The sequence below is a fragment of the Corvus kubaryi genome, unplaced genomic scaffold, assembly GCF_017639235.1.
Source record: "Corvus kubaryi isolate FWS band 111438036 unplaced genomic scaffold, C.kubaryi_AGA036_p1.0 37398, whole genome shotgun sequence".
Lineage (NCBI taxonomy): Eukaryota > Metazoa > Chordata > Aves > Passeriformes > Corvidae > Corvus > Corvus kubaryi.
Window position 1 is genome coordinate 20,229,922 of NW_024581137.1, and position 26,364 is coordinate 20,256,285.

The 26,364-nt window shown below is 41.1% G+C and overlaps 1 protein-coding gene across 11 annotated transcripts in view; it reads right to left on the bottom strand.

Annotated features, from left to right (window-relative positions):
- RARB (retinoic acid receptor beta) overlaps positions 1 to 26,364 on the bottom strand; it is a 317,576-nt gene that overhangs the window by 27,457 nt on the left and 263,755 nt on the right. For all 11 annotated transcript variants that reach the window (XM_042043055.1, XM_042043054.1, XM_042043058.1 and 8 more), the window contains one exon: positions 19,275 to 19,416. In XM_042043055.1, the coding sequence (XP_041898989.1) occupies positions 19,275 to 19,416 (142 nt within the window). The remainder of the gene's footprint in view (positions 1 to 19,274; positions 19,417 to 26,364) is intronic.

Consider the following 26,364-nt stretch of genomic DNA (forward strand, 5'->3'; position numbering starts at 1 on the left):
GAGAAATAACATTCAGCTATGGCAAACCCGCCCCGGCCAACACGCCAGAAACCTCAGTTCAACCACAGGGGAACACACCACAGATCCAGAGGACATCGTCCTGTTGCCTGCCTTCACGTACACTGGCCCTTCCAGCCACTTGTGGTATTTTTTCTTTTTTTTGAGGAAGGTGAATCTGAACTCTGCCTTGCAGCTTTGTATTATTCATTACATAATTGCTATGTTTTATTAGAAATATGATCTATTATAACCTTGAATATGGTAACTTAAATGACATTGAAAATTAGATTATTCTGATTACTAGAGAAGTGAGAAAGGTACTAAACATTTGTAAGGCTGATAATCAATCAGTGTATCCATGTGAGTGCAATAAAAATCAATCAGGAGCTACTGCGTTTAAATCTAATTTTTTAAGCATGACATTTTCTTCTGAGTTTCTTTTTTAAATGTCACCCTCTTCTACAACAGTGATTGATTCTATCCCCAGGGATAGTTAACTCCAACTGTTTTATTCATTGCGCTGAGCTCTCGTATCCACAGTCTTTTCTAAATATCAAATTAATGACAACAATAATATTTTCATCAAAATGTGAAATTCAGAAATAGGCATTCATGGAATCAAAACAGCAAGAAGTGTGGCAGTACATTTAAATTGCTTCAAATACCAGGGACCTTTCAACTAGCAGGCAGTGTACTTTATTTAACACAGAAAATGGTGGAATTTTGTGTCCCTCCCGTTCACTTTTTCCTCCCATAAAAGAGAAGGCCAAGGATTTGCTTGTTTAAAACATAATTCATTTAGAAATGTTTCAGCAGTGAACAATTAATCACTGGCTATAGGGAGTCTGTGAGTAATTACCTATGCCTTCAAAATAACCTTATTAGGCTATTGTAAGTATAGGGGAGACCTTTGATACCTATAGCCTAAGGGCCTCTATTTTTCCATTCATGCACAGGGGATTTATATGGTTATATCCTGACGAAAGCAACACATCCCCCCATTTATGTGTGAGGATAACTGCGGGGTTAATATATCAAGAGCTGAGTTATAAGAGCAGGTTTCATTATATGAATGAATGATACAAATGGATGCTCTACAGCTTTATTCAACCGGCGTGAAACTTCATCTGTGGTTTCAAGGATTCCCATCAGCCTGAACAATTTTATTTTTGACATGAAATTTGGTACCTGCTATTGTCACATCCCTGAAATATTAGTAAGTGGAATGAGCAAAAAAAGGAGTTCCTGGTCCTTTGAAAAAAAAAAAAAATACCATCTGAAATCAGATGTAGGACCAAAACTGAAAAGCCAATGCACAACAAGAGGCTGAGAAAAATACCCCTGGAAAATAGTTGAAAGGAGTGCCTTTGGCATTTTTTTTACCTATTTATTTTAAATTATTATTTATATTATTTTACTGTTTTTTAAAAAAAAAAAAATTGTAATTTTCTTTTTTTTTTTTTTATTTTAAGACATCCAGAAGCAAAACCAGCAGCTATCATACTTGGGATACCTAGAACTGCCAATCCAAGACCCAAAACCACTGTGGACAGAAAACAAATGGTTCTACAGGCACATTTGTCTTGAATGTTGCAGAAGGACATGACCAAAAAAAAAAAGCAATCTAAAAAACGAAAACAAAAAACAAACAAACAAAAACAACAAACAAAAAAAACCCAAATTCACCAAAATTCCATAAGCTGTTTCCATAACACAAGTGTATGAATACACCACTAATGCCTACCTTTATATTTACTATACTATTTCAGGACTGGTTCAAGTTCTATAGAACATGCCAAAGAGAGTAACAACTACCCAAAGAACAAAAATCAGGACTCCAGAAATACAAATGGAATCCCCATACACACTCCCCAAACAGGCCCCAAGAACAAATGAGAAATGAAGAAGTTGCAAAAACAGACAGACAGTGAACAAGTGGGGGGAAAAAACCAAACTAACCAACCAGAAGAAAATGTGTGCACGTGGGTGTGGGCAGGTAGAGGAGGAGAGGATGAGGAGCAGCTGAGCCAGAGGCAGGACACACAGGGCAAAGCATCTATACCGGGGGCTGAACTGAAAGAGGACTACTTGGTCTCCCTTACCATCTCCCTACATACTGCAGTCAAAGTAGGTGGAGAGATGGGATTATACATTAAATGATGAACTGTTTAAATAGCATTTGCCCTGTGATTTCCATTTTCAAAGTGCTTTAATATCATCAACTAATTGATAGTGTGAAATAGGATAATCCACACGCTCTAAGCAGCTGATGCTTAAAGAGCTATTGAAGGCTGTTAGCATTAACAATTGCAGGCAGAATAAATCACTAGTATTTCCCATGAAGACACACCAACATATCTGCAATGGAAATAGCCTAGCCATACTCATTGATTTGGACAAAATTTACTCACTGGTATGTTTCCATCTGTATTTCACATAGACATCACCTCAAGTTCCTTAATATAGCCAGAAATTCTCGTATGTGAGACAGAGTATCTCCACAGGCAGGTCTTGCAATGTCCCTGCACATCTTGTGCAGCTGTTAAATTAAACTACACATGTCATTCCCTCCTCAATCCAGTCATGCCCCATCTCTCTCAGTATTCTGCATTAAATCAGTCACTTTCTTACTCTCAACATAAAACCTACAACTTTTATCAAGATCTACCATGCCACTTGCAACAGGTTTGCAAGTAATTGCACCACATGGTGGATATTGCCAGTCTTTCCCTTCCCTGCTCCGTGCAAGAATGGGAAGGAGCTTTGGGAATCAATCACTACATCTGGGGAGGTTTCCTAAATTTACAGGGCTTCTGCAGGTAACCTACTGTGAAGTGCCAGCCCGTGGCAGAATCCCCATGAAAACTTAAACCCTCAGGGAAGAGAAGTCTTGTGCTTACTATCTACTGTTTTGGCTGCCGAGATCCCAGTGGATATACTGGTGACTTCTGTGGCAGTCTAGATAAAATTGTGCGTGCAGCTGGTTAAACCAAAATACTCTGGGGAAATGGAGGACAGATTTTCTGCAATTGCAGTGTCTTAACACATTAGCTAAAAACACACAAGACCACAAACACAAAGTGATTATTCCTTCTCTTCCTTACAGCTAAAGTGACCAAATGTATATACAGCAGTTGAAAAACTCTTCTAAATACTCAGCCTGAAAATGAATTTCTATTAGGCTATAGTGCATTTCTTTTACCACAGCCTGGGCGAAGAAAAAAATCCCTAAATTTCAAACTCTGAACTTTCAGTCAGAAATTACTGAGAGGCCATTAAATCTGTCTCTTCTGATTTCAGCTGTTGAAGTGCCCTTTCAAGCTACCTTCTCAAAGCAACTGCCCTTTTGAGCTACAGTCTTGAGGCCTGGTACACTAACTCTTTATGGATAACCGATTATGAGTAAAAATATCCTGAATCTGACCTTTCTCTCCAGGGTCATCAAAAGGTAAATCAGTCTACTTATCTATAGATATTACATTAATTTCTCTTAGGAGACAGTCATGGTAGTATGATGCTTCACAACTGGGAGATGCTGGGGTTATCCAAAGTCCTCATTTCAATTTGCTGGGCATTATCCAGGACCACTGATGGCCAAGGAAGTGCATGGCTGTAAGCTAAGACCAGACACTGCAACCTATTCCTGCCCACTGCCTGCCTGTAGCACTTCACACTTCAACCTGCTGCAGCTATTTTATTTCTTATCCTAACACACACCAAGGAAAAGAATATGACTTGCTTTTTACTTAACTGGCAAGCTACCTAACATGACAAATTGCAACCTCTTTCCTGACAATGCCATTAACAGACTTCTTCCATAAAATAACTTTCCATAATAACCATATTCATCCAATGTAATGAATGAGTCTGAGCTACAGGACAAATTCTGATCGTGCATGATAAAACTGACTTTATGGGACAGAAAATGGAAAGGCTACCAAAAAAAGGAGGTGAGCTGGAAGACCCCTTCCCTTTGCTTGCACATGGACACTCAGGACTAAGGACAATGGCTCCCCAGAAGGAAGAGCAGAAGTTCAGGAGCAATACCAGACAGCATGTCACTGCATTTCTCCCTTTTATCATGGGTGGTTTCATGCAGTGAACACAGTCTGCCTTTCCCCAAACAGGGTTTGCTCCTACATTATTCACCAGAATTAAAAATAGCAGCCCCAACTTATCCCCACTGCTGTTTTTGTCTTGCAGCGGCGCTACTCCACTGATCGCAGCAGAGTCCTATTAGTGCGAAACTACAGTAGCGTAGTGGGAGATCAGGTCTAATATCTGTATCTGCAGATGGATAACACTGCATTCATACCTAAGTTTCATTTCTTTGTTTTGCCCCCAAGGCTGAATTTCACATTTGTACCTCCTGGTGGCTTGTGCAATTGTGTAAAGGTGCATCTAGCGAGAGAGCTGCCAACTGACAACACGTCTGAAGAGGCTTTGCGTGCGCGGGCGCTTCATCAGGCGCAGAGAACACATCGCCTCCCACAACCGTAAATTGAGCTCATGAAGGTGCAGGAACAGTTGTTCCCGGCATGTTTTAAGAAAGGGAGCTGCAGTCTTGAATCGCAGTGCTTGCCTGCTTTACAGCCTCAGCAGCTTGCAGCCCTGGCCTCCCACTAGGCCAGGGACAATAAAAGCAAAGAAATAGCTCAGAATCTATTTACCTCTTCCTCCAAAGCGAATGTGGAAAACATGCCATTATGAACTTACATACATTCCTTCCTAAATGCAAACGCTTGTTCATATTCCTCCTACTAAAACAGAATAAAATAGAATTGCAATTGGGAGGTTATTTCCTTCTCTCAAGGTGCCAAGATTGACTCCCAAAGTGGAGGGCAGGGGGGACAGAGTGTGCACCCCACACGCATGCTCAGCCTCCCTGCTCGGGCTTTCCCTCCTGGCTGGCTGAAGCAGCAAGAGAAAGGAAGAACTGTATCACTTAGCCAGGTGGACCTAGAAGCACTGTTAGATCAGACAGAAAAAATTGCCTGTTTAAGCCTCACACTGATGCACAGTCCAATACAGCTGGTGGGCACACATCTGCACTGGCCAGGGGGCTTGGACTGCAGGTGGGTTTGATTTTTTAAAGAACAGTGCCTGTTGTTAAAGCTGTTTTGCCATAATACTACCAAAAAAGCTTCATCAAAGGGGAAAATAACATGCCCAAACAATACTGTTGCATCTCACTGCATTTTAGTGTGTTGTTTACATCCTCTCCCTTTCCAAAAGCCGAGCAGATGGAATAAACAATCTGCAGATTTGTTGTTGGGGTGGGGCATTTTTTTTTGAAGATTACATAGTCCTGTTTTCACCAATTGTAACCTAAAGAGAAAGTAAGGAGTGAGGTCAGGGGACTTCTTTTTCTTTCCATCTCAGGATTTCAGGAAAGCCACAGCAAGCCAGCCAGCAGGCTCTGGGAAAGCCCTGCTGAGGCTGGCTGCTGCTGCGGGTAAAGAAGTCTATTCACTTTCAGCTTTAGCATCTCACTGCCCACCCCGAAGTGCTACACCTGCCAGCTGAAGCACTTGAAAGGCCTTTGCCTCCCAGGCTTTTCTTCGGATCCCTTTCTGCCCATGCATGGCATAACTCAGCTCTGAGCTCCAGCCAGGCTTAATGGGCAGCAGCTGAAGCCTCAGCTCACTTCTGGGATCCCTGTGCCTGGGACAGCAGCAGGCTTTAATGCCACTCTTCAAAGCAAAAGGTGCCTTGGGAAACAAAGGCTCTTGCTTTTTCCTTTAATAAATACTTCTCCAGCCATAATCCACATGCAGAAATACTGCTTCTCACCTATTAATGCAGGCTCTCTGGACATCTGTATTCCTGCTTCGTGTAAAGGCAAAAGCATCATGGCATTACGGGGTCGAATTCCCTTAACACACCTGCAGCAACCTCAGCTGTTTCCACACTCACGTTATGACATGAATCACTCCCCACAAGCCTGCACCTAATTATCAGACTGTCTATTTTGATATATTTTATCTTTCATGTACAATGCCAAAGAAGTTCTTTAAAATACATTCCAAATATTCTTTCATTAAAAAAAAAAGCTTTCTTGTCTGGGACTGAAGGAGTAAGTGGACCAGATTACTTAAAAAAGAAGTCGTGCTAGTAACTACACAACTGGCTCAAAGAGCTTAATTCTGTCAGTCAGGGTCAAGCAGAATCAAATCCTGATTTCTCCATAAGATCTTTTAAATATCCCCAGTAAAGCCAGCACATAACCTTTTTACATTAAGTGCTTTCACAGCACACCAGACCAGCCTGATGTAGTGATCACACAAGAAGCAAAGCTGACAGACACTTGTTTCCAGGAAATAGAAAGATACTAAGAAAAGCAGCCTTTTTATTTCTGATTTGAAATCAAAGTGATTATTGAGGGCACTGCAACTTCCAGGGCAAGACTTAGTGCACACAAGGGAGCTCATTTTGAGAAGGCAAACAGGCAGCAGGTCAACACAGAGTTAACTCAATAAAATAATAATTTCTACTTGGATAAACTGACCTAGTTTTCCCAGACTTCTCCATGAAAACAAAGGATGCAACTTGGGCATGAGATGATGTCTGAAAGGGAAGCCAAGGGCTGGGCAAGGAGACTGAATTCAACACACAGCTGGTCCTTAACTTAATGAGGGTGGTGGGCCCCAGTTAGCAGTAGAAGTAACTACCCAGCAAGGATCATCTGGCATTACAGGTGGCTGCTACCCCCATCTTATCTCAGTGATGCTGATGACAAATCTCTCACGTCTGTCACCAGTGTGGGATTGGGCCCTGAACTCATTGTACACAGGTTGGGTGACTGCTTCCAGCTAGGATGGTCTTCTCCAAGACAGTGGCAAGTGCAAGATGAAAGATGTACTAACAGAACGCTTTCTATGAGGTGCTCAGGATATTGTTCTAGGGCTACAACCCCCATGGGAAGCATGGGCTAAAAACTCAAGATTTCCAAAAGCATAGGTTTATTCAGTTCCTAAAAGAGCTGATGAACATCCACCTGCCTAGGCAGCTGCAGGACTGCCCCAGAGCATCAGGCTGCATGGCACGCACAGCACAGCCAAGTCCTCCAGGGCCTGGGATGCACAACATGGAGGACAGGAACAGACAAGGCTCCTTCCCGGACCCCCTTGTAACTCATCCCGAAATTCTGCAAATCTGAACACAACAGACAACTCTTTATTTTGGGATTCAACCCAATGTTATTTTCAGCAAAGCTTTGTTGTGCTGGAACACCTCCAACCAGCTAAAGTTAAACAATTTGCCCAGAGAAAATGTTCAATGAAGGGGAAACATAAAAGTATGCACAGAAAGAGGCCTGAGTCCCCCTCTTTTCTAATCCATCACACAGCATTAGGGATTAAATACTCATTAAAAATATATATAATAAACCATTAAGACAGGATATCTAGTGATTCCTCTTAATTGCCTCATTTTTCCCACACCCTGGTTTCTACGGAATATTTTTAAATATTCCTCCTCTATTAGTGCAAGGCCCCTTTATCAGAGGGTTACCTCCCTGCCTCACTCCCCCAGCCAAGAAAGAAGACCCCAAACCTCATGGGGTTTATACTGCATACCCTCTGAGAGGCAGATGATATGTCTGTTTATGTATGTTCACACCTAACAGTGTCTAAATTATAGTAGGAAAAATGTTCCTAATAAACATGTGAAATAGCTGTAGCTGACTTAGAAAACAACAGGAAAAGTTGCCAAGAAAAGGCTTTGACTCTCTTTTGAGGACAAACAGGATTTAAGCCTTCTTCAGAATTAAAGGAATAAAATATTTACGCTTATTCTCCTCTGGCCCTGTTTACTTTTCCTTGTGTTATAAGTGAGGTTTGAATATAATAGGGTTTCTTTTTCTTAGTAACAACTGTCCTCTTGCTTTTATTTGGTTTTGGGTTTTTTTTAAATTATGATTATTTTCATTCCTTTTCCTTTTAAAATTATTTTCTGGATGTTCTGATTTAATAGCAATGTTCAACTGAAGAGGCATCCACAGAAGGGGGGCAGAAAAAAATTTGCACTGAGCTTCTCTTCCAAATTACTGAAAGGGCAAATCAAACATCTTGCTTGTAAAAAAGTGCTGTCAAAAGGCTCTTATGAACTAACGGTCACTTGTTCCAGGGATCTGGATCACGCAGGTTTGATCCTGAAGCTACTCAATGGGATAACCAGATGGTGCAGCACAGTACAACGTGGACTACAAGACCAAACACACACTGAGCTCTGGACTTCTTCATCGATCTTCACAAGACCTAATTGGAAACACAAGAGCTCCCTGCCCAACAGAGGCAGACTGGTACTGTCAGGGAGCAATTCAAGCTCCCCCAAACCTAATGCTTCATCTTCCAGCATCAACAACTTTCCTGCATCAGAAAAAAAAGCTCCTTGATGAAATTTCAGATGTGACACTTTTTTGAGTGGCTTTTCCCAGCCCTTTCCCCCTTTTTTTTGATTTTTGTGTCTCCACTAAAATCTAAACATACCAAGTCACAGGTCACCTAGAAGAAGTATGTGGCAAGAAAAACATGGAAAAGGGAGTCCTTGCATTAAGCAGCAGCTCACACAGCTACACTGCAGTGAGGGATGCTGAACATGTGAGGTGCAGCAGTTCAGCACATTAGGATATTCACTTACTGCTGATTTGTCCCCCTGGGCTGATGCCTCCTCTACTGGCGTCTCCAGCTTACAAAATGGCTAAAACCTGTGCAATGCCACAATCAGCCTTCTTGATATATAGAACAAACTCTTATGTGTTAGCTAACATCTTATACTTAACTTTAAAAACTATAAAAAATAGATCTCAGTCTTTGCCACTGGAACATTCTCTAGAAGTACACAGTATATTAAATCACTGCACTTCATAAGAGTATATGTAACTTGTGGATTCTTTGAAATGCAAAACTCCCCATAAACTCCAGGACTTCCTGGCAATTTCCATTTTTTTCTGCCTCTCTTACATTGTATTACTATTTCCATGATGCAAAATGTAATCAGCTAGTTGGGAGTTAAAAACAAGGAGAGATGGGAAGAAGCAAAGGTTTTGCAGCAGCACCCATTGCACCAGGGCTGACTGACAGCAGAAAACCTGTTAATGATGGAAACAGGAGGAGACAGAGCAGGTGAAAACAGAGTCCCTGGATCGACCGGTGTGTCAAGGAATGATGTCCTCTCCTGCTCCTTCAACCGTGCAGTGATGCCTTCACCAAAACCACTTGCCAAGGGAATAGAGCCCAGCTCTCTGCCAGGGACCTGGCACCCCTCAACCATCTGACAAATTGTGTGTGTGCTCACTGCTGAAGGAGTGAGGTGGTCTACAGCATTTCTAAAATGCTTTCCTTTATCACCCAGTATCATTCAATTTAGTATACTAAATTGAATGATTAAGTGATGGATTAATCCATCACATGGATTAAGTGATGTTTTAATCCATCCTGACTGCTAAGTTTTCCTATTTAATTTAAGGCATTTTTTTCCCAAGCTCTCAAGTTTTATGGTAAAGAGTTTCCCAGGTTCAAATACATCAAGTTCTGCCTCCAAGAAAATACTGATGGTGGAGCACCGACCTCCTTAACATGGGAAATAACAAGCTAAAGTGCAAAATGCACAACACTATCTGCCAGTAATCCTTCTTCCCCCAAGTTTAAAGACAACAAACGTTTAAAAATATAATGCGTTGAAAATGATACAAATGCAATATGATTTGTTAGTCTCTTATTTTCAAAGGTTTGTAAAGTCGTCCCTCAGAGGATTGGACTTAAATCATTCATTAACTTGAAGCTGATTACTTTGTCCTGCAAAGGGGGAAGAACATGGATTTCTCAGATGTAACCCAATTTCCTAACAGAAACAAAAACAACCTCACAAAATTCAGTTACCAAAACAATCTATCATACCCTAAGCAGAAGTGTAAATAAATTAAATTACAAAATTAGCTCCTTCACCAAAGTCTAACTTTACAGAGAGTTTTAAAATTAACATTTCACTTGCTTCGAAGTTTGAAAAAAGAAAGAAAGAAAGAAAGAAAAGTAGGTCAGCATGTTTCCCCAGCATGTCTTTCTGACTCCATTAAAACTGTCTGTCAGATGACTAACCATGCCTGTAATCCAACTAAAAGCATGTTTGCTTTCTGTTGCACTTTTTGCCAGGGGAAAGGAAGAATTCCACTTAGCTTTAACTCTGAAATTCAGGTAAATGTCTCCAAAGTCAGACAATTTCCTCACATTTACTTACCAAATCTGTTTACATCAACAACAAGCAACTGGTTATGGATGCATGGCACTGAGAAACGATCCCACAGCTCATTAAATGCCAATCAGCCACAGGCACCGCCTGTAGGGCTTTAAGCTACAACTTGTAGAAGTCAGGTTTCAGAGCTGTTGTCTGATTGACAGACTTTTCATGAGACCTAGATTTAAACATTTAAGAGCTTTCAGAAACAGGCTAGCATGCAAACAAGTACTAGAGTAAAATAAGATGGGGCAAAACCATTTCTGTTCATTTTGGGCTAGAGAACATTAAAAATTCTAACGCCTTATGATCTTTCTTTTTCCTTTTATAGAACTGGCAGCTGAGTGTTATTTAAGTTTGGATGGAAAGGGTGTTATTTCTACTGCTTGTACACCATCTACTTTAAAAAATCCTTTACACTTTCCACATGAGCGCTGAAGAACTGGAGATTAACTGTTCTGATGTATTTTAAAATGAGCATGTGATACAAAGTCAAACTAAAAACAAATTGAGGCTATTTTTAGAGCACAGTCCTAGGGCCAGTATCCCAGCAGGAGGAGCTGCAACGTGTCAGCCGGCTTATCGCAGGCACGGCAACGGAAAACTCCCCCTGCTCCAACAATTCAATCCAGTGGATGAAAGCAAGCCATGAGAGCCTGACAGCAGCAGAGGGAAACCCATGGCCTCATCTACTTATGGAGAGATCTCCCTAAACTGTCTCTGAGTGCTTACTGGTTTCCAAGCACCTGCTTTCCGTCTTCCACACCATCAGCACAGGAGCCACTCTCTGCAGAGAGGCCAGTGTGAGCTTTGCTTCTTTGCCTTTTGCAGAAGCACCTACCCCATGCAAGACCATCTCCAGTAAAGAGATCACCAGGAAAACAAAGCTTTGCAGATATAAACCAGCAGGAGGACAGACACATGTTTCTTGAGGGGAAGGACCAAACAAGCCTCTCCTTTGATAGAGAGTCCTTCAGGAACATTTGGGTTGCTGCAGTTCAGACTTCCCAGAACTCTTGGGAACAATTTACTGCATTTCTCATGAACCTTGGCTACTGTAGATAACATTTTCAGGTTGGCCTGACAACCAAATAAGCCATGTTTAGCTTCAAGGCCCAGAACACTGGCAATTTGCTCGTTCCCAGACTGATATTTATCTCACTGACATTTCTCCGTCTTTCGGCTTCAACATCCCAAAACAAAACAAAAAAATTAAGGAAAAAAAAAGAGCATCTGAAGGGAGAAAAAAGATCACAAAGAAATCACAAGGTGCCAGTACAGAAAGCACAAGCCACATGACACAACGGCAATTAGAAAGAGAGATGCAAAGATGCCCCAAGTCCCTGAACAAGAAATGATCCGAATGAGGAACACGAAGCAGTGAACTGAGTGCATAAAGGAAGAATGGAAGCTCTGAAACAAAGCTTTTGAGGTCATGGGATTGGGGTCTTAGCAGTTATGTCCGCATGACAAAGCAAACGTGGCCTCAGCATCGTTCTTAGGAGTGCAGGGACTGGGTAGGAATTGGCTACCTCCAGATTTCCCATCTGCTCCTACAGCAGCATCACCTGGCACAGGACAAGGCAGAAAGGATAACCCAGGGTTTTCCTTGCCATGAAAGCAGCTGGGATACTAAACTCAAGAAGAGGTAAAGACGACCTGCAATGGCAACGTAAAGGCACAGGGCCAGTGTCTTTACATGAACAATTCAGAATAATGGTATAAACCAAAGTGGGGGATGAGAAATAACAGAAAAAGGCCAGGGAAAGAACGAGATCTATGCTGAGAAATGATTTTACAAGAGATATATGCCCAAAATACCTTTTACTGGGAAACTGACAGAAGAAAGCATCTGATGATCCCTAAAACACCCCAAAGGTGTAAAATGAAAAATATGAAAAGTTAGACCTGTATCAATGCCAACTGTTCTCAAGGAAGAGCCTAATCTCCAGAGAAGGATCTCCACAGAAGGTGGCACACGGCAGGACTGCCACAGAAACCCGAGCTGCAAGCACCAACAGACACACCATAGGCTCTGACAACGTGTTCTCCCTTAAAATAAGGATGGGTTCAATAAGGTCTGAGGACTTTGCTAGAGCACTGAACAATAGCAAGCACTTCTCTGGAGTGTGCTGCAGGTCTAAGCAGAAATTAGATGGTGTGTGCATTACACTTTTCCCTGGCTCTAGTCATCTGAAGTTTCACCTGTAATGAAAGAAAAGTTACTTCTACAAGGGCTCCGTGCCACTCAGCTCAATATCTTCCACAAGATTGAGAACCATTCAGAAAGTCCCTTCCTAAAGCACATCTCTTTCAGAGCATGGCTGGGTACTGCAGTACAAATGATTAGCATAATAACTTTAGAAGTGTCACAAATTTAATAAAACACCTTGTTGAGCAAAAACGTAAGAAAGGCACACATTTACAGTTGTCAAAGACTGGGATTGATGGATGCAGACAAAGGCTGCAGAGAGCACACGAGCCCTGGTAACTTCTGCCAGGATCTGTGTTGTCATAGAGACAGCAGAGAGTGTTGAAAAGTTCACCACGGTAGCTATACCTTAGCGAATAAGTCTTAATGTAACTTCCAGCTGAGGACATGTAATCAATCTCTGTATGAGCTTATTGAAGGAATTCCCTTTATGCTTACTCAGTCCTCAAGAGCCCAAAATGAGGGAAAATATTTTAAAATATATATTTTACTACTTTTAAATACAAGCCAAGCGCTTCTTTTGGATTGGGAGAGTAGAAGTGGTAGTGGCAGGAAGATAACTGTTTCTTTTGAAAAAGAAATTATGTAAAACATGAAAAGCTTCATAAAGATATTCAATTTAAAAGACCCCAAAAACTAACACCAACCAAAAGAAAAAGCATGGAAATAATAATTCTAGAGCAGCCTGGCAAGTTTGCCCACATGCAACAGTGTCTCCCCCTTTCCCCAGACATTTTCCGTACGAAGGTGAGATGCCCTGGCATCTCACCGCTGCTTTTCTCCTGATGGGTTCAATCACCTCATCCCCTTTTACACTGCAAAACATAGGACTTTCCCTGTTCTCTCCTCCCTCTCCAGTGGCATTTGACCCCTGGTTTACCTTCCTCAGGGCAGCGGCACCCCATGACCTTTCTCAGGTCCCTGCTTCAGGCTGTCCCACCACTTGGGAGGTATGGGACACTGCAGCCTGCAACAAGCAGCACAGAAACAGTGCCAGGGGTTGTTTATTGGCTGAGGTCTTCGATTCTTAGCTTACACAATTACAGGGTTTCTATGCAAGGAAGAGGGGAAAAAAAAATTAGCAGCACTAGCATGTTGCAGTTTAAAGTTACAGCTATTTGCATAATGCCTGAAAGGCAAGGAATAGAAGGAAAAGAGAACCTTAGGATGCTATTCTTACTTTTCCCTAACATTTTAGGATACAAAGATCAGTCTAATTACCAGACAGTCTTGAGTTGAGCAGGGTTCACTAATCACACTTGGCTTGAGGAATTAGGAGAGAATTTACTTAGCTGAATCATGAAAGGTGCCAATAAATTGTTCAGCTGGAGAGTTAACATAATAAAAAAAATCATTTTTTATGTTATTTTCTTTAGCAGTTTATTAATTGCTGCCTGAAATACTTTTCTGAAACACAACGAGCTGCAAATGAATTCATGGGCTATTAATCTGCCGTACATGGCACTGGAGGGAAAGCTCATTAGGTGAGTTGATGCAATTACTGCTATTACATAACCATCTTCACAGAACATAGAGTAAATTATGGATAATAACATTCAATCTAAGTTGCTCCTTTAAACATTAAAGCTGGCAAGTGAAAGCTATGCAAAATCAAGGGTAAAGGCTAAAACACAGAAGAGGCAGACCTCAAAAGGAGAAAGGAAAAGCAGATCTGCTTCTTTGAAGACAAAAAACAACGTGAAAAGCAAGAGATGTTTGTTTAACCATGGGAAACAATGCACAACAAGTAGAACCCAGTTCTCTACAAGAGAATTTTAATTGTATGTAGATCATTTTCAGCCACCCAGCATAACAAAGCGTGCATTATCTCTGGCAGAGCACAGGCTGACACTAGAGCACTGTGGGTTTTGTTACAGGAAGACCCTTCCCTATCAGCTTTGCTCTCATATTAAAAAAACTCCCCACCGGTGACATTGAGAGTTTGGCATTAACTTTTAGAAGTTCCCAATCTGTCAGCCCGAAAAAAATAAATACAAGCTTTCCTATCTGATCAGCAACTGAAAAAGATCTCCAAAACAATCCATCCTTAAAAAACCAAATGAAAAATATGTGATCTCTTTGGCTTGGGCATAGCTTCCCCACTATCTATATTCTCCAATTCTTAATTTAATTAGTATTTTCACAGTTTACATCTTTCTACTTTCAAAGCACTTACAATACAAGATCTCCCAGCCCCTGTGAAAAGACATAATTTTCATCTCTCAAGATAGGAAAGACAGAACAATCAGCTTGTAGGGTTTAGAGAGAGGAATTAGTCCCAGAACAGAATTCAGGGGTTTGTGATTTCCACTCTGATATTTAGCTCCTGCCTCTTGAGAGAGCAAGTTAACAGGCAAGGCAACGACTCTGGAATTTTTGAAAAAGCCCCCAGCCACTGTGTGGTATTTAGGCATCCAGTTAAAAATCTAGCCTGTAGCAACGCAGAAACAATTCCTAAATCCAGTGCTTCCTGCTGGCTAAAAATAATAAAATAACCCCAGCTCAGTTCTGACTAACATCTAAATAAAGATTCCATGCATTCTAATTAATTCACTTTAAAATTACATCAGTGGAATCTGCATGAACTTCTCAAATGCAGCTATGCAGACTAGCCCTCCACTTAGCCACTCCTTGCAGATGGAATCATGCTTCATTAAGGAGTCTGAAAAAAATTAAAGAGAAATAATAAATACAAACATGACAGTTCCTCAAGTTGATATTTCCTGCTTGCCAATTTCAACCAGAATGAAAATAAGTAAATCCATTCATTCCATTGTTCAGTAGCAGAGTGTAATCATATGTTCCAAGAAGCATGAACATTTAAATATTATAAGACTCAACTCTGTGACAAAGAGAAACAGACATTACTGTGTGAGTTAAAAAAAACCCCCAACAAATACAGAGCACAGAAATCAGATTCTCTCCTCTTCATGATAATTTCCCTGCATTCCCTCCCTTCCTTCTTCCCTCCCTCCTGAGAGGTTGGTTAATTGTAAGCAGATTTACAAATCTGAACATTGCTTCAGTGCACTGAAGTAATCTGGAACAAATCTGTGCATTTATAAACATAGTTTTGCTCTATTAGAGCTCACTGCAGACGAGGTTTATGCCAGTATAAAGAGAGCTCCTCGGCATCACACCCTGGTATGTGGGCTGGGTTGTGTCTGAGGGGACCCCAAAAACCATTAAGTACAGTGACAGTCCCTGCAGCCTGCACAGTTTATGAAAAAGGATGGAAATTGAAGAGCTGCTGGGCTAAGCTGGGCAGTTGTGGCAGAAGGGAGCTCCATTTTCTTCCCCCTTACACCTTACAAAAAATCCAGTCTAGGTTCTCTTTCTGAGCAGGCTTCACCTTTCAAAGTGACCGTTGCAGCATCCTGCTTGAAAGAGTCCATTCTTGTCCAAGAGTTTTGCCCAGCTTCCTGCGTGCTCCCTTAATTGCAGGAGGCAGTGCAGTACGTATGACCCCTCACCAGCTCCAGAGCACCGAGGCCCCACAGCCAGGCAACAGCGAGCTGCTTGGTGACACCTGGGGTCACGCTGAGGATGGGGCTTCAACAGCAGCGTAGAGATCACGTAATAGAAGGGCAAAGGTTAGTTTCCTAAGGCTCTCCATCACATAATAAGCCACTGTTAGCCTTAGTAGCCTTCTCACTTCAGCAGCAGCAGCAAAAAGAATCATGTGTGATCACCGTTTGTCTCTACATGGTAATTAAAAAAAACAAACAGACCGGGAGGCTACGAAGGACAGAAGTCGTTTGGAGTGGGGTCCAGAGCCTCAGCTGCACCTACAGTCCCCTAAGAGCCCTACATGAGCTGAGGTGGGATGGCCATACAACAATCCCCAAACCTGATGCAGTGCTGGTGGAGGGACTGGCTCCAGGCCCTGAACTGGGAGCTGCAGCTCAGGTTTCAGGGACAGAGCTCTGGAGTTTCGGAAGGAAGGGTATCTGATTAAAGACAGCAGGGCTTTATTTCAAGCTGTGTTTTGTCCTGCTGTAGGATGATAAGGCAGTCATCACTAAGTCCCCTCACACTCTTTGTCTTGCCTATCTGGAGCACAAACTTTTTGCAATGGGGACTACACAATGAAAGACGGTCCCTACACTAGTGGGATCCAGTTTCAGCGGGTCTTGCAGATATTATCACAAGGCAAATAGCTCCACTCCTACCCTGGAGGTAGTGTAGTTATTGACCTCTCTTGATCAGATCAGGGGAGTAAAATGGGGTCGAAGATAGCCTTTTTCCCCCTACATGAACAAAACAACCTATAAAGAAATGCAAATTCAGTGCATTCCTTCATCATCTCACTTCATTCTCTGAAACAAGATAAAAGCATACAAGAAATGTTCAGTATCTCTTCTCTTTCAAACACTGCACCCCCATTCTCAAACCCCTACTTATCACACTGGCTATGCACCCAGTTCCCATCTCTCCTCTGATGTTTGTGAGGAATGCTCATTAAGCTCAGAGGGAGCCACATATGCAGGTACTTTTGCATGCCCTTTAAAGGCAGAACAAATAAACACAGGACTGTAGCTTTCAAGCACAGATTACTCTGTATACTGAAAATCAGCATCTACTCCTCCTTAGCTCCTGGGAACAGACCTTGAGGTTCCTATCTGCAGGTGCCACCACGATTACTTTCCCCACTTGGGACTGGTTTGAGCATTGTAGGCTTGTTTCCCTGTGAGATTTCTCTGATACTTTTTTCTGTCCTTTGTTCATGGCTTTCATGTTACAAGGTAATAGAACTGTAAGAAGACAAAAAAATAAAATGTGAATAATGCACTGGGGTAAAAAGAAAAACCTCCATCTGGTAAGAAAAAGCCGAATGACAGATGTGCCTTTGTTTACATAAACTTCTAAAGAAATTGAGTTGAAACCTAGAGATACGTATGAAAGAAGGTCCGATAAGAAAATAGTTTCTCAAATCTCTTAAGAGATGAAAAGCTCTTGTTTAAGAAGGGATAACACAGAATCACTTCAGACTTAGTTCTTAAACCCAGAAGACAAGACACACTGCATTCAAACTGATGACATTTAAAATAATTTCTCTGTTCCTTTGCAAATGCCTTCTACAGAAATGCAGCCAGAGGACATCCCTCACTTCTCTCCAGGATCCTCTGTTCCCCCTCCAACCTGTTATCCCCTTTTTGGTGCCTGTAGAATTTTGAGATAAAGGCAACTGCCAAAGGGCAATTTCACTCAGTTCACCTCAGGGAACAGGCAGAGCAAAACCTTAATTCCTGCTGGCAAAGCTCCAGTTACCCTATGTGAGAAAACAATCCATCACCTAAAAGGCAGTAAGCTTTTATAGTTTATCCAAAATAACTTTGGTTAACATGTCAGAAATACTGCTGGTACTTCCAAAACCTACTCCGATGTGACGTTACAGCATTTAATAAGATTACTATTTCACGTCAGCAATAAAGTTCTTAGGAACTCAAGACCAACAAGCCCTCAGGTGAGAAAAGTGCTCTTTTTTCTCTTCCAAATTGCATCATACTGCTTTTATCAAAGAAAAAAAAAGCTTCATGTGCACAGGTAGATATGCAGTGAAACAGCTATCAATAAAATCCTCCTCATTCAATCTTACATCTTCGCATTTAGCCCACCTTCTCCTTTACTTCCATCATGGTCTCCACTCCAGCAGATCTATATCTAAGTATAGATAAGTGCACTTCAGGCACACAAGAAAACTAGAAAACCCAACAAGGACAGTGAAATAACTGAAATCCTAAGACCTCCTCCCCCAGTAGCCTGAAATTTTCCAATAACCACAACTTCACATTTCCATGAAAAGGAGCTGGAAACACAGCACAATGGTCCTAAGGATGGATCTGGTTCTTTCTTCACCTCTCAACACTCTTTCTCTGAGAGGAAAGAGAGGGTGGGAGACAAAATTAGGATGCAATGAGGAGGGACAAATATGACTTTAGGACCTCTTTAGCTCCTGACCAAGTACAGAGAAGGGAACTACTGGGATGTCCCACATAGTTCAGGGATGTAAAATGCTGAAGATGAAAACCAGTTTAAATCACAGTTCAGACATAAATGCTTCAGCATTGTAAATTTTTCTTTTCCTGTGATCTTAAAATCTCTCCAAGAAACTCCTGTGGGTGAATTAAAGTTAAGAACTGGTGTTGGGAAATATTCCCTCTTCTCTTATGCACACACTGCAAATTTCTGTAGTGTTTATTACTTGAATTGACCTACTGACACCAGGAACATTGCTGATAGAAGTAAAACCCCTCAACAATCGAACAGATCACTATGCCAAGGACTTTTCTGCTACTGCAATCAATCCAATCAAAAAAGAGAAAGTTTTAGAAGCATTACCCCATGGGATTTGAGAAAGGCTTTTTAAGCTATATTTTCAGGCTTGATGGGGATATCAATAAACTGGAAAAAAGAGAATATCACATATTTCTACATAAATATTTTTAAATGTTAACTTAAAGGGCAAACCAGAAATTTCTAGAAAAGAAGGGAGATGAAAATCCTTTGGGGTTTTGGTGTGCTTGGCAGCACTTTTGCAGTCAGGTTTACTGGCTTTGCAGGTTTAGAGAATAGCATCTGGCAGCTCATTTCACCTTTCAGAGAGGGTCCAGGCAGTAAGAACACACAGCTTTTAGGTTGCAGAGTTAAGGACTCAGAAGTCTGCAAATTACAGGTCTAAAGTGGTGTACCAAATTCATACTCCTTTCCGTCCATATGAATACAGATACTGGCTTCAATCACATAATTGCATAAGAATTTTTTCCCTGAGGATTGCCACATATATGGAGGATATGACAAACAATAAATTGTTTCTGAGACAACTTACATTCTTTGGACATTCCCACTTCAAAGCACTTCTGTAGTCTGCAGTACTGGCAGCGATTTCTGGTAACTTTATTGATAACACAGTTTTTATCTCTGTGACATGTGTAAACCATGTTCTTCTGGATACTCCTGCGGAAAAAGCCCTGTAATCAAGAAAAAAAGAAATCAAGTAAGCTTCTGAGCTTTCCATAAACCTTAGAGACAGGCACAAATGTTGCTTTAAAATAACAAAATAAATTCAAAGTTATGGCTGGAGTATGTCATCCTTAAAGACTCAATCTTACTATAATTTAGTGCTGTTTCTTGCAACATAAGACTCATCTCTTAAATAAAAAATAATTATCTAATGCAACCTAAGGCCAAAATAAACAAAGTTAGAACTAGTAAGAGCATTCAGGAAATTAAGTCCTAGATTTTACAAAATGCTCAAATAAAAATGGTTTGAGCTTATGAATGTAAGTAATGAGTTGGGTAAACAACAGCCTTCCTAACAGATCCACTTGGAAGTCAGACACTCATCCAATAACAAACAGACTCTCTCAGCCTGAAGGTCCCATCTATTTTTGTTACTGTAGAGATTCTCTAGCTCGAAGGCTGCACCTCAAAAGAAAAATAATTTGAAACCCAGGTCTCGTAACTGCTGAAATTCCTACAGCAATTAATGAGGCTTCTGCAGGTGGAAGAGTTCCAGTATCAGGTTATTGAGTTGTGAACTTGTAAAAGTTGCCCATCACAGCACTTTTTTTCTTACTCAGATACAGCTGTGAAAATAATCAACTAATTACAATGATCTTGAACAGAAATTAAAGAAACCTAGAGGTCTGGTTTGTACTTAAGGAACACCATTTGACTGAACTCCTCCTTTAACAAGTAAAAAAGAGAAAAATAGCCATAAATGGTAAGGTTAGGTGGCACAGAAAAAGGCAAAACCCAATTTAATTTCTTTATCTGCACTAAACCCCAAGCTTTAGATAATATCATGTAATAATGAAGAAAAAAAAGAGGATTACTTTAAGCATTTTAGAGCTCAACCCACAGATATTCAGCAAAAGTATTTCTGCAACAGACATTTGGAAATTTGACAGCACTATTTAACCTTCTCACTCAGATTTTGAAAATTGTTTCAGCAAGCACTAGGGTCAAATTTCAGTCAACATCACAGCATTATGGAAGAATAGTTAGCAATTTCATACTTGTTGGAGGGCTTCAGAGGTTAAAACTCTTCAACCAGCCACATGTTTACACCCTACAGGGAAGCTGTAAACTTGATGCCGCAGATGATAGCTCTGTGCCCACAATGTATTTGTCTAAAGATGCAATCATGGAAAGCTGTAAAATTGGCTCTTCTCAAAGTGCTCACCGAGATACGTGAGCAGTTCAAAAGACAAAACCCCTGTCGTTCAGAGCTAACTGGGAGACTTTCTGGCTATATGATCAGGGAGTGGTAGGGCAGGAAGTAAGGGCTGGTCATAAATTCCTTGCACAACCAACGTGTTATAGATGCTAATGTTATGAAAACACCTCAGATTCACTCAGAACTGAAAAATGCCTCCTTAATAACGTAACCCCTGGCAAAAGTTTTCGGCAGCTCTTGCACAGACAAGCCTCATCCTGAGGGTTAGCTCCGATTTAGGAGATATTTAATACTACCATCAAAGAGGAAAATAAAAACTCTCCACATCTTTTCCTTAAGCTACTGGACACAGAAGAAGAATTTAAAGTTATTTGTTTGGATAATTAAAACCTTTCAAGTTATCAATAAACACTGCTATTTTATATTCTACACTTCTGATCATTAACACTGTTTGAAATGGCAAGTATGGCAAGCATATGTACATTTGTTTACTTGCCAAAAAGAAAATTTATGGTAATATTCACTCCTTTCTTGCTTTGATATTCCCCTAACTGTGATGCCTGGCTCTGGGGTAATTGCCGATGTGGCTAACAACAACAGTGAGGCATCTACGGCATCTATTTTGGTTTAATTCAACAGGCAGAAAGTGTGAGCTGTGCTGGTTCAAGAGTCTCTCTACAGCTTATTTGGTCATCACTTTCTAGCTGGAAAGATGCAGGAAAAGCCAAGACTGGTAATTTCTATGGCAGCCTAATCCAGTGCTGCTGCAGGTGATTTAACACCCACAGCCATCGATGCCATTACTCTCCTACCACCAGCCTGACAGGGCAAGAAACAAAATGGCCCAAATGAACAAGTCACCCGATACTGGAAAAGAAGAAACAGCCTTCTCCAAATATATCTGTACTTTACCAAAATATAACCAGTAGCTAATGGCACCTACTGATTAATGGGTTGTTCTGACATATAGCTGCAGGGTGTGCATCCTTATAAGCCAGGGTTTAATTACAGCCCATCAGGAAGAAAAGCAGAGGAGGCTGCCTCAGTCCCTACTAGACAAAGTTGACCACACAACCCAACTGAAAAACGTGATCCATCTGCCGACAGCAAGTATAAAGCATTCATGAACTCATTACTAATAAAAAAGGCTTAAGAAGAACAACTTTGGAAAAAGCAGATCTCCTGGTTGAAATGAAGACAGTTTCCTCATCAGCCTAATCTCCCCAGGCAATCTCCTCCACAGAGTGAAAGATAAAGAGGAGGATACTAATTGTGGAAGCTTTGACTGCTGTTTTACAAATTACTTTTTAACACCTGTATTTGATTTTCTTCCTGGAGTTACTCATGGAACATAAATAAAAATGAACTTGTTTACATAAAATATTCAGGTGAAAAAAAGGTGTAATGTGGTCTTGGTCAAAACTAAGGACATGGTTCTCAACAGTGTTATTAGTGCCCACTCAGAAGTATCCTTCCCCAAGACAGCACTGGGATACCACTCCTTGTAAGATTTGTGGCAAACTCATTTTAAAAGCTCAGTGACACGTCATCAAAAAGATTCGATTTTTAAATTTTTCTCTGGACAGGCACTAAGGTTATAACTATCTTTGCACACAAGCCCCAAGCCAAAGCCACCCTAGGGGGAGGGACAGGAGTCCAGGCACTGGTGGGTGAGGAGCATTATTTGCTGCGTGCTGGGGCTCACTTTCCCCACCTGCCTCCAGATGCCTGGTGCTGGGCAGCCACAAGTTATGGCTGGCACTGCAAGCAGGGTCATGCTTAGAAACATTTCCTGAATCTGGGCTGAAAAAACAGAGTGTCCTGTCTTTCCCTCTGCAGGGGTTTGGACCCCAACTGCAGCTCTGCAGCGAAAGAAAACCATGCAGGACACAAGGATGGCGGGGCAGGTGCTTGCTGCCCAGTTAAACAGAACGCATTTAAACCCTTTCAAGGCCGGGTTCCAAATAGCACAGGTATAATAACATTGACCTTCTCACTAAAAATACTGAAGTTAGAACCAACCCTAAGTTTTCCTCCAAGTGCTTTTTGTCAAATGACTCCCATCTGATCTCACAACCCCAAGAGTTTATTCATAAACCAAGAAAATCCAAATGTGACCTGACCTTAGAAAGTTGTCAGCAACTTCAGAGACTGAAAACCACCACTGCTTATAAATTAATCAACTTCTAGTGCCTATTGGCTGTTGGAAAACAATATACTACCTACTATAATGCAGTCACATCAAAATGAATCTGCTTGGCTGAATATTTACATGAGCTATTTTTTATGCAAATATTTTAGCATCCCGTCCAAATTAACACCCTGTGATGGGAGATGAGACACTCCAGTGCCAAAATCAATCACAAATTATTCCTTCTTTGTAATTTAAAATGCCTTATGAATATAAAAAAAATCCCATTCTGTGAGACATAAAGCATTACTGTCATACATAATTGTTTTTGATAGCACCTACAAAGTACCTGAATTTAAAGTGAAGGAAGCTACTGAAGGTGTATCAGGAACAGTGATTTACTCCGATATTCCTTTTATCCTCAACTTTTGAAAGGAACATGGATCTCATGTTTTTATTTTAGAGAAGACAAAGCTTTGTGGGAATCACACTTTTGAATTAATTCTGTTTTTCTGAGCTGCTTTTATCAGCATCCTTTACACAGAACATTTTGGACAAACATTTCAATTTTTAATCTCATCTTTTCTGTGTATCACACCATGCTCCTCCCAGGCCCACCAATCTTGTTATCTTAATGGATGACAGATAGAGTATCACTCTGACCATGCCACATTAGGCATGCTCATTTACCGAGTGCAAGGAAAAAATGCTGAGTATAAATTATTCAGAAATCTATTGTATCAGCGTGTGTTCCCTGAGCATCCACCAGTGGCAGAGCAGACAGATTATTTTTCACTTTTAATTGTGTTGATATCTTATCTGCCGCACTGAAAGCAGAGAGTGATATGTGAAACCATACGTATCAGGCAGCAAACAAACCTGGCTTCCTAGGTCTATTGCATAGAAGTAAATAATCTATTTAGTCAATCCAACCTCAACATGATGCCGAAGAATACACCTCATCCCATTCACCACTTACTGTTGTAGCAGTTGCCTGTGAATGAGTCAAACTTTGAGAGCTCAGTATAGAACAGAGTGCCCACAGAGAACATTAACTATTTCAGTAATATTTTGAATCCCATTATGCCACTGGCTATCTGAATACAAAGGACTGCATTAAGGATGAGCCCTCAAGAAAAGGTTAAGTGTTTAAACTTACTATGTCTTACAGATTTGTTAGCATGAACTGCTACTCTTACACATTTGATAGGGAATCTGTACAACTCCCTCTCCTTCACTGTCCAGTTGATTTTGGCAAGGCAAATGATTTAGAGCTCAAGTTATGCACATGCATGAAGAGATGGATCATTTCATCTCAACAATGTCTTAAAAATATTTTGCCAGCACAGGGCATGCCAAGTCTTATTTGCAGGCATAGTGGGCTTACAAGCTGAAAACTTGCACTGCAAGCCAGGGACAGGGTAATCAGCAGAGAAGGGCTATTGCAAGCTCAATCTGTTTGAACAGCCTGCTCGGTTCATCTGGTTCAGCTTTGATTACCCCCAAATACAGGCAGCCAGCTATGACTCCTGCAGATTTAGAGGCCATTCTTTGGTAAATTTGCAAAATAAGCTTCTGAGTGAAGCATATTGCTACTTTATCGTAAAAGAAACAAAGGAGTAGGAAGGACTTTTCTATGGCACAGTTTATCAGTCATTTATAAACTCAGACTGAGCTCTTAGAGGAAAGATAAATACCTGTAATAACTGAAAAGAAAATCCAACCCACCACACACCTGAAACCTCTGCCCTTAGCTTTATTCCAAAATAGGGCTGGGCAAATATGTGCACTTTTTACGAAAGAAATGTTTGTGATGCATGGCCTCTTTTCAATCACTCTATTTTAATCATTTAAGTTACCCTCTATCCTTGTTAACCCTGTAAAATGTATTTAGAGAAGGTAAAGCCCCATTCCTGCTCTCTCTGGAGCATCAATAGACATTTAAGGTACATCTCAGTGACAGCATCTGCACAAAACTGCTTTGTTCTTTGACCAGGGAATTGCCCAGGTACCTACATGAACTAAATGTAGTTTGCAGTATTTTTATTAACTAGTGGCAGCAGTCATGGAACAAAAAATCCCTTCCTCACCAAATCCTGGTATCGGATCAGCAATCAAGCTAGGGCAAAGACACACAATTTTTAGTTGTTAACCAGGAATATTTGCTCTGGGAGGCCTTGGTAACATGCAAACCCACAACTGGAGTTGCATAGAAAAGCTTATAAAAGACTTATAACCCAGCATATGCTGTTCAGTGATACCATATAGACAAAACACACTGCAAAATGGCTGCAGCCAGAACAGGAGACCCCACAAGTAATGAAAGCTACCAAAACAGCTATCTAAAAGGAAGCTCAACTGAGCTTATTCCCAGTTGCACAGCACTTTTCCAGGATGTCTGCGCTGTCTATCACACTTTGGAAGTCACGGCTTGCAGAATAAACAAATTAATTATCTGACATTGTGGCTGGAAACCACCGCTGGCATAAAATGGAAGCAGCTACAACAATAAGTAAAGGAAGGCTTGCTGCCAGAAAGCAGGGAAATTGTGCTGCTGATGTACGTCAGGGCAGGACAGGCAGAACTTGGCAAAAACAAATGAAAAAATCCTGTTAAATGCCAGTAGCTGGTAGAGAGCACCTAGAGATGCCAGCCAGCCAGTGGTGGAGGAGCTCAGCATCAGCCCGCCCTGGGAAGGGCTCTGGCTTTGTTTGTCATTGCTGGTATTTCCAGCTTGCCCTCCACAGTTCTGCTTGTCTAGCCATTTACTCTGTAGATGAAGAGCAGCCCTAAGATTCCACACCCAAAGAAACCTAAATTTTCTCTGGAAACCAGTGTGGCAGTGATTTTCATTCTTTTTAATTGACAGAACTCAAAACACAATAAAAATAAGCAGCTGTCATCCCACATCTTGCATATGGAAATACAGACCTGTGCACCTAAGAGCAACCCACTCTGGGGAAAAAAAGGTCTATTATCTTTTCATTGTTGTAGCACAAATGGAAAAGTTTGAAATATCTCAGGATTTTCTCATTTCTTAAAAAGAGAAAAGGGCCCAAAGGACATGGACGAGCAGCTGAGGAACATGTCACTCCTCTCTAAGCTACCACAGTGGGGATACTCATCTGCAACTACAAAAAAGTTGCCAGCAAAGACAGAGCAGGCCATGTTTGATAAATCCTAATAGTTTCTAAGGTGGAAAAGGTCTTATGGGCTTCACAGGGAAAAAAAAAAAAAAAAAAAGAAAATTCTGATGACAGAGCTTGAAGAAAATTGTTCATGGGGCTAGTAATGCCAATTAGCCATCGGCCCCTGGTGAGGCTGGAAAGAAACACCATTTTTTATTGTGCCCCATGACAAAGCATTTTCTGATTCCACAAACCTTGGTTTAATGTTAAAAACATGCCACAAACCATCAAAACATTGACTACTTTTTTTTTTCTGGGGAGTTTGAAACACTTCTGCTGGCCAGCTGGCAGAGAGGCAGCTACCAACAAAACAGGGGAGATGTGTTCCATCAGCTGCAAATCTGCAACAACCGGATTCTTACAGCGAGGGTACCACGGCATCCCTAAGACTACGCACGTATTTTTCCACAATTTCGAT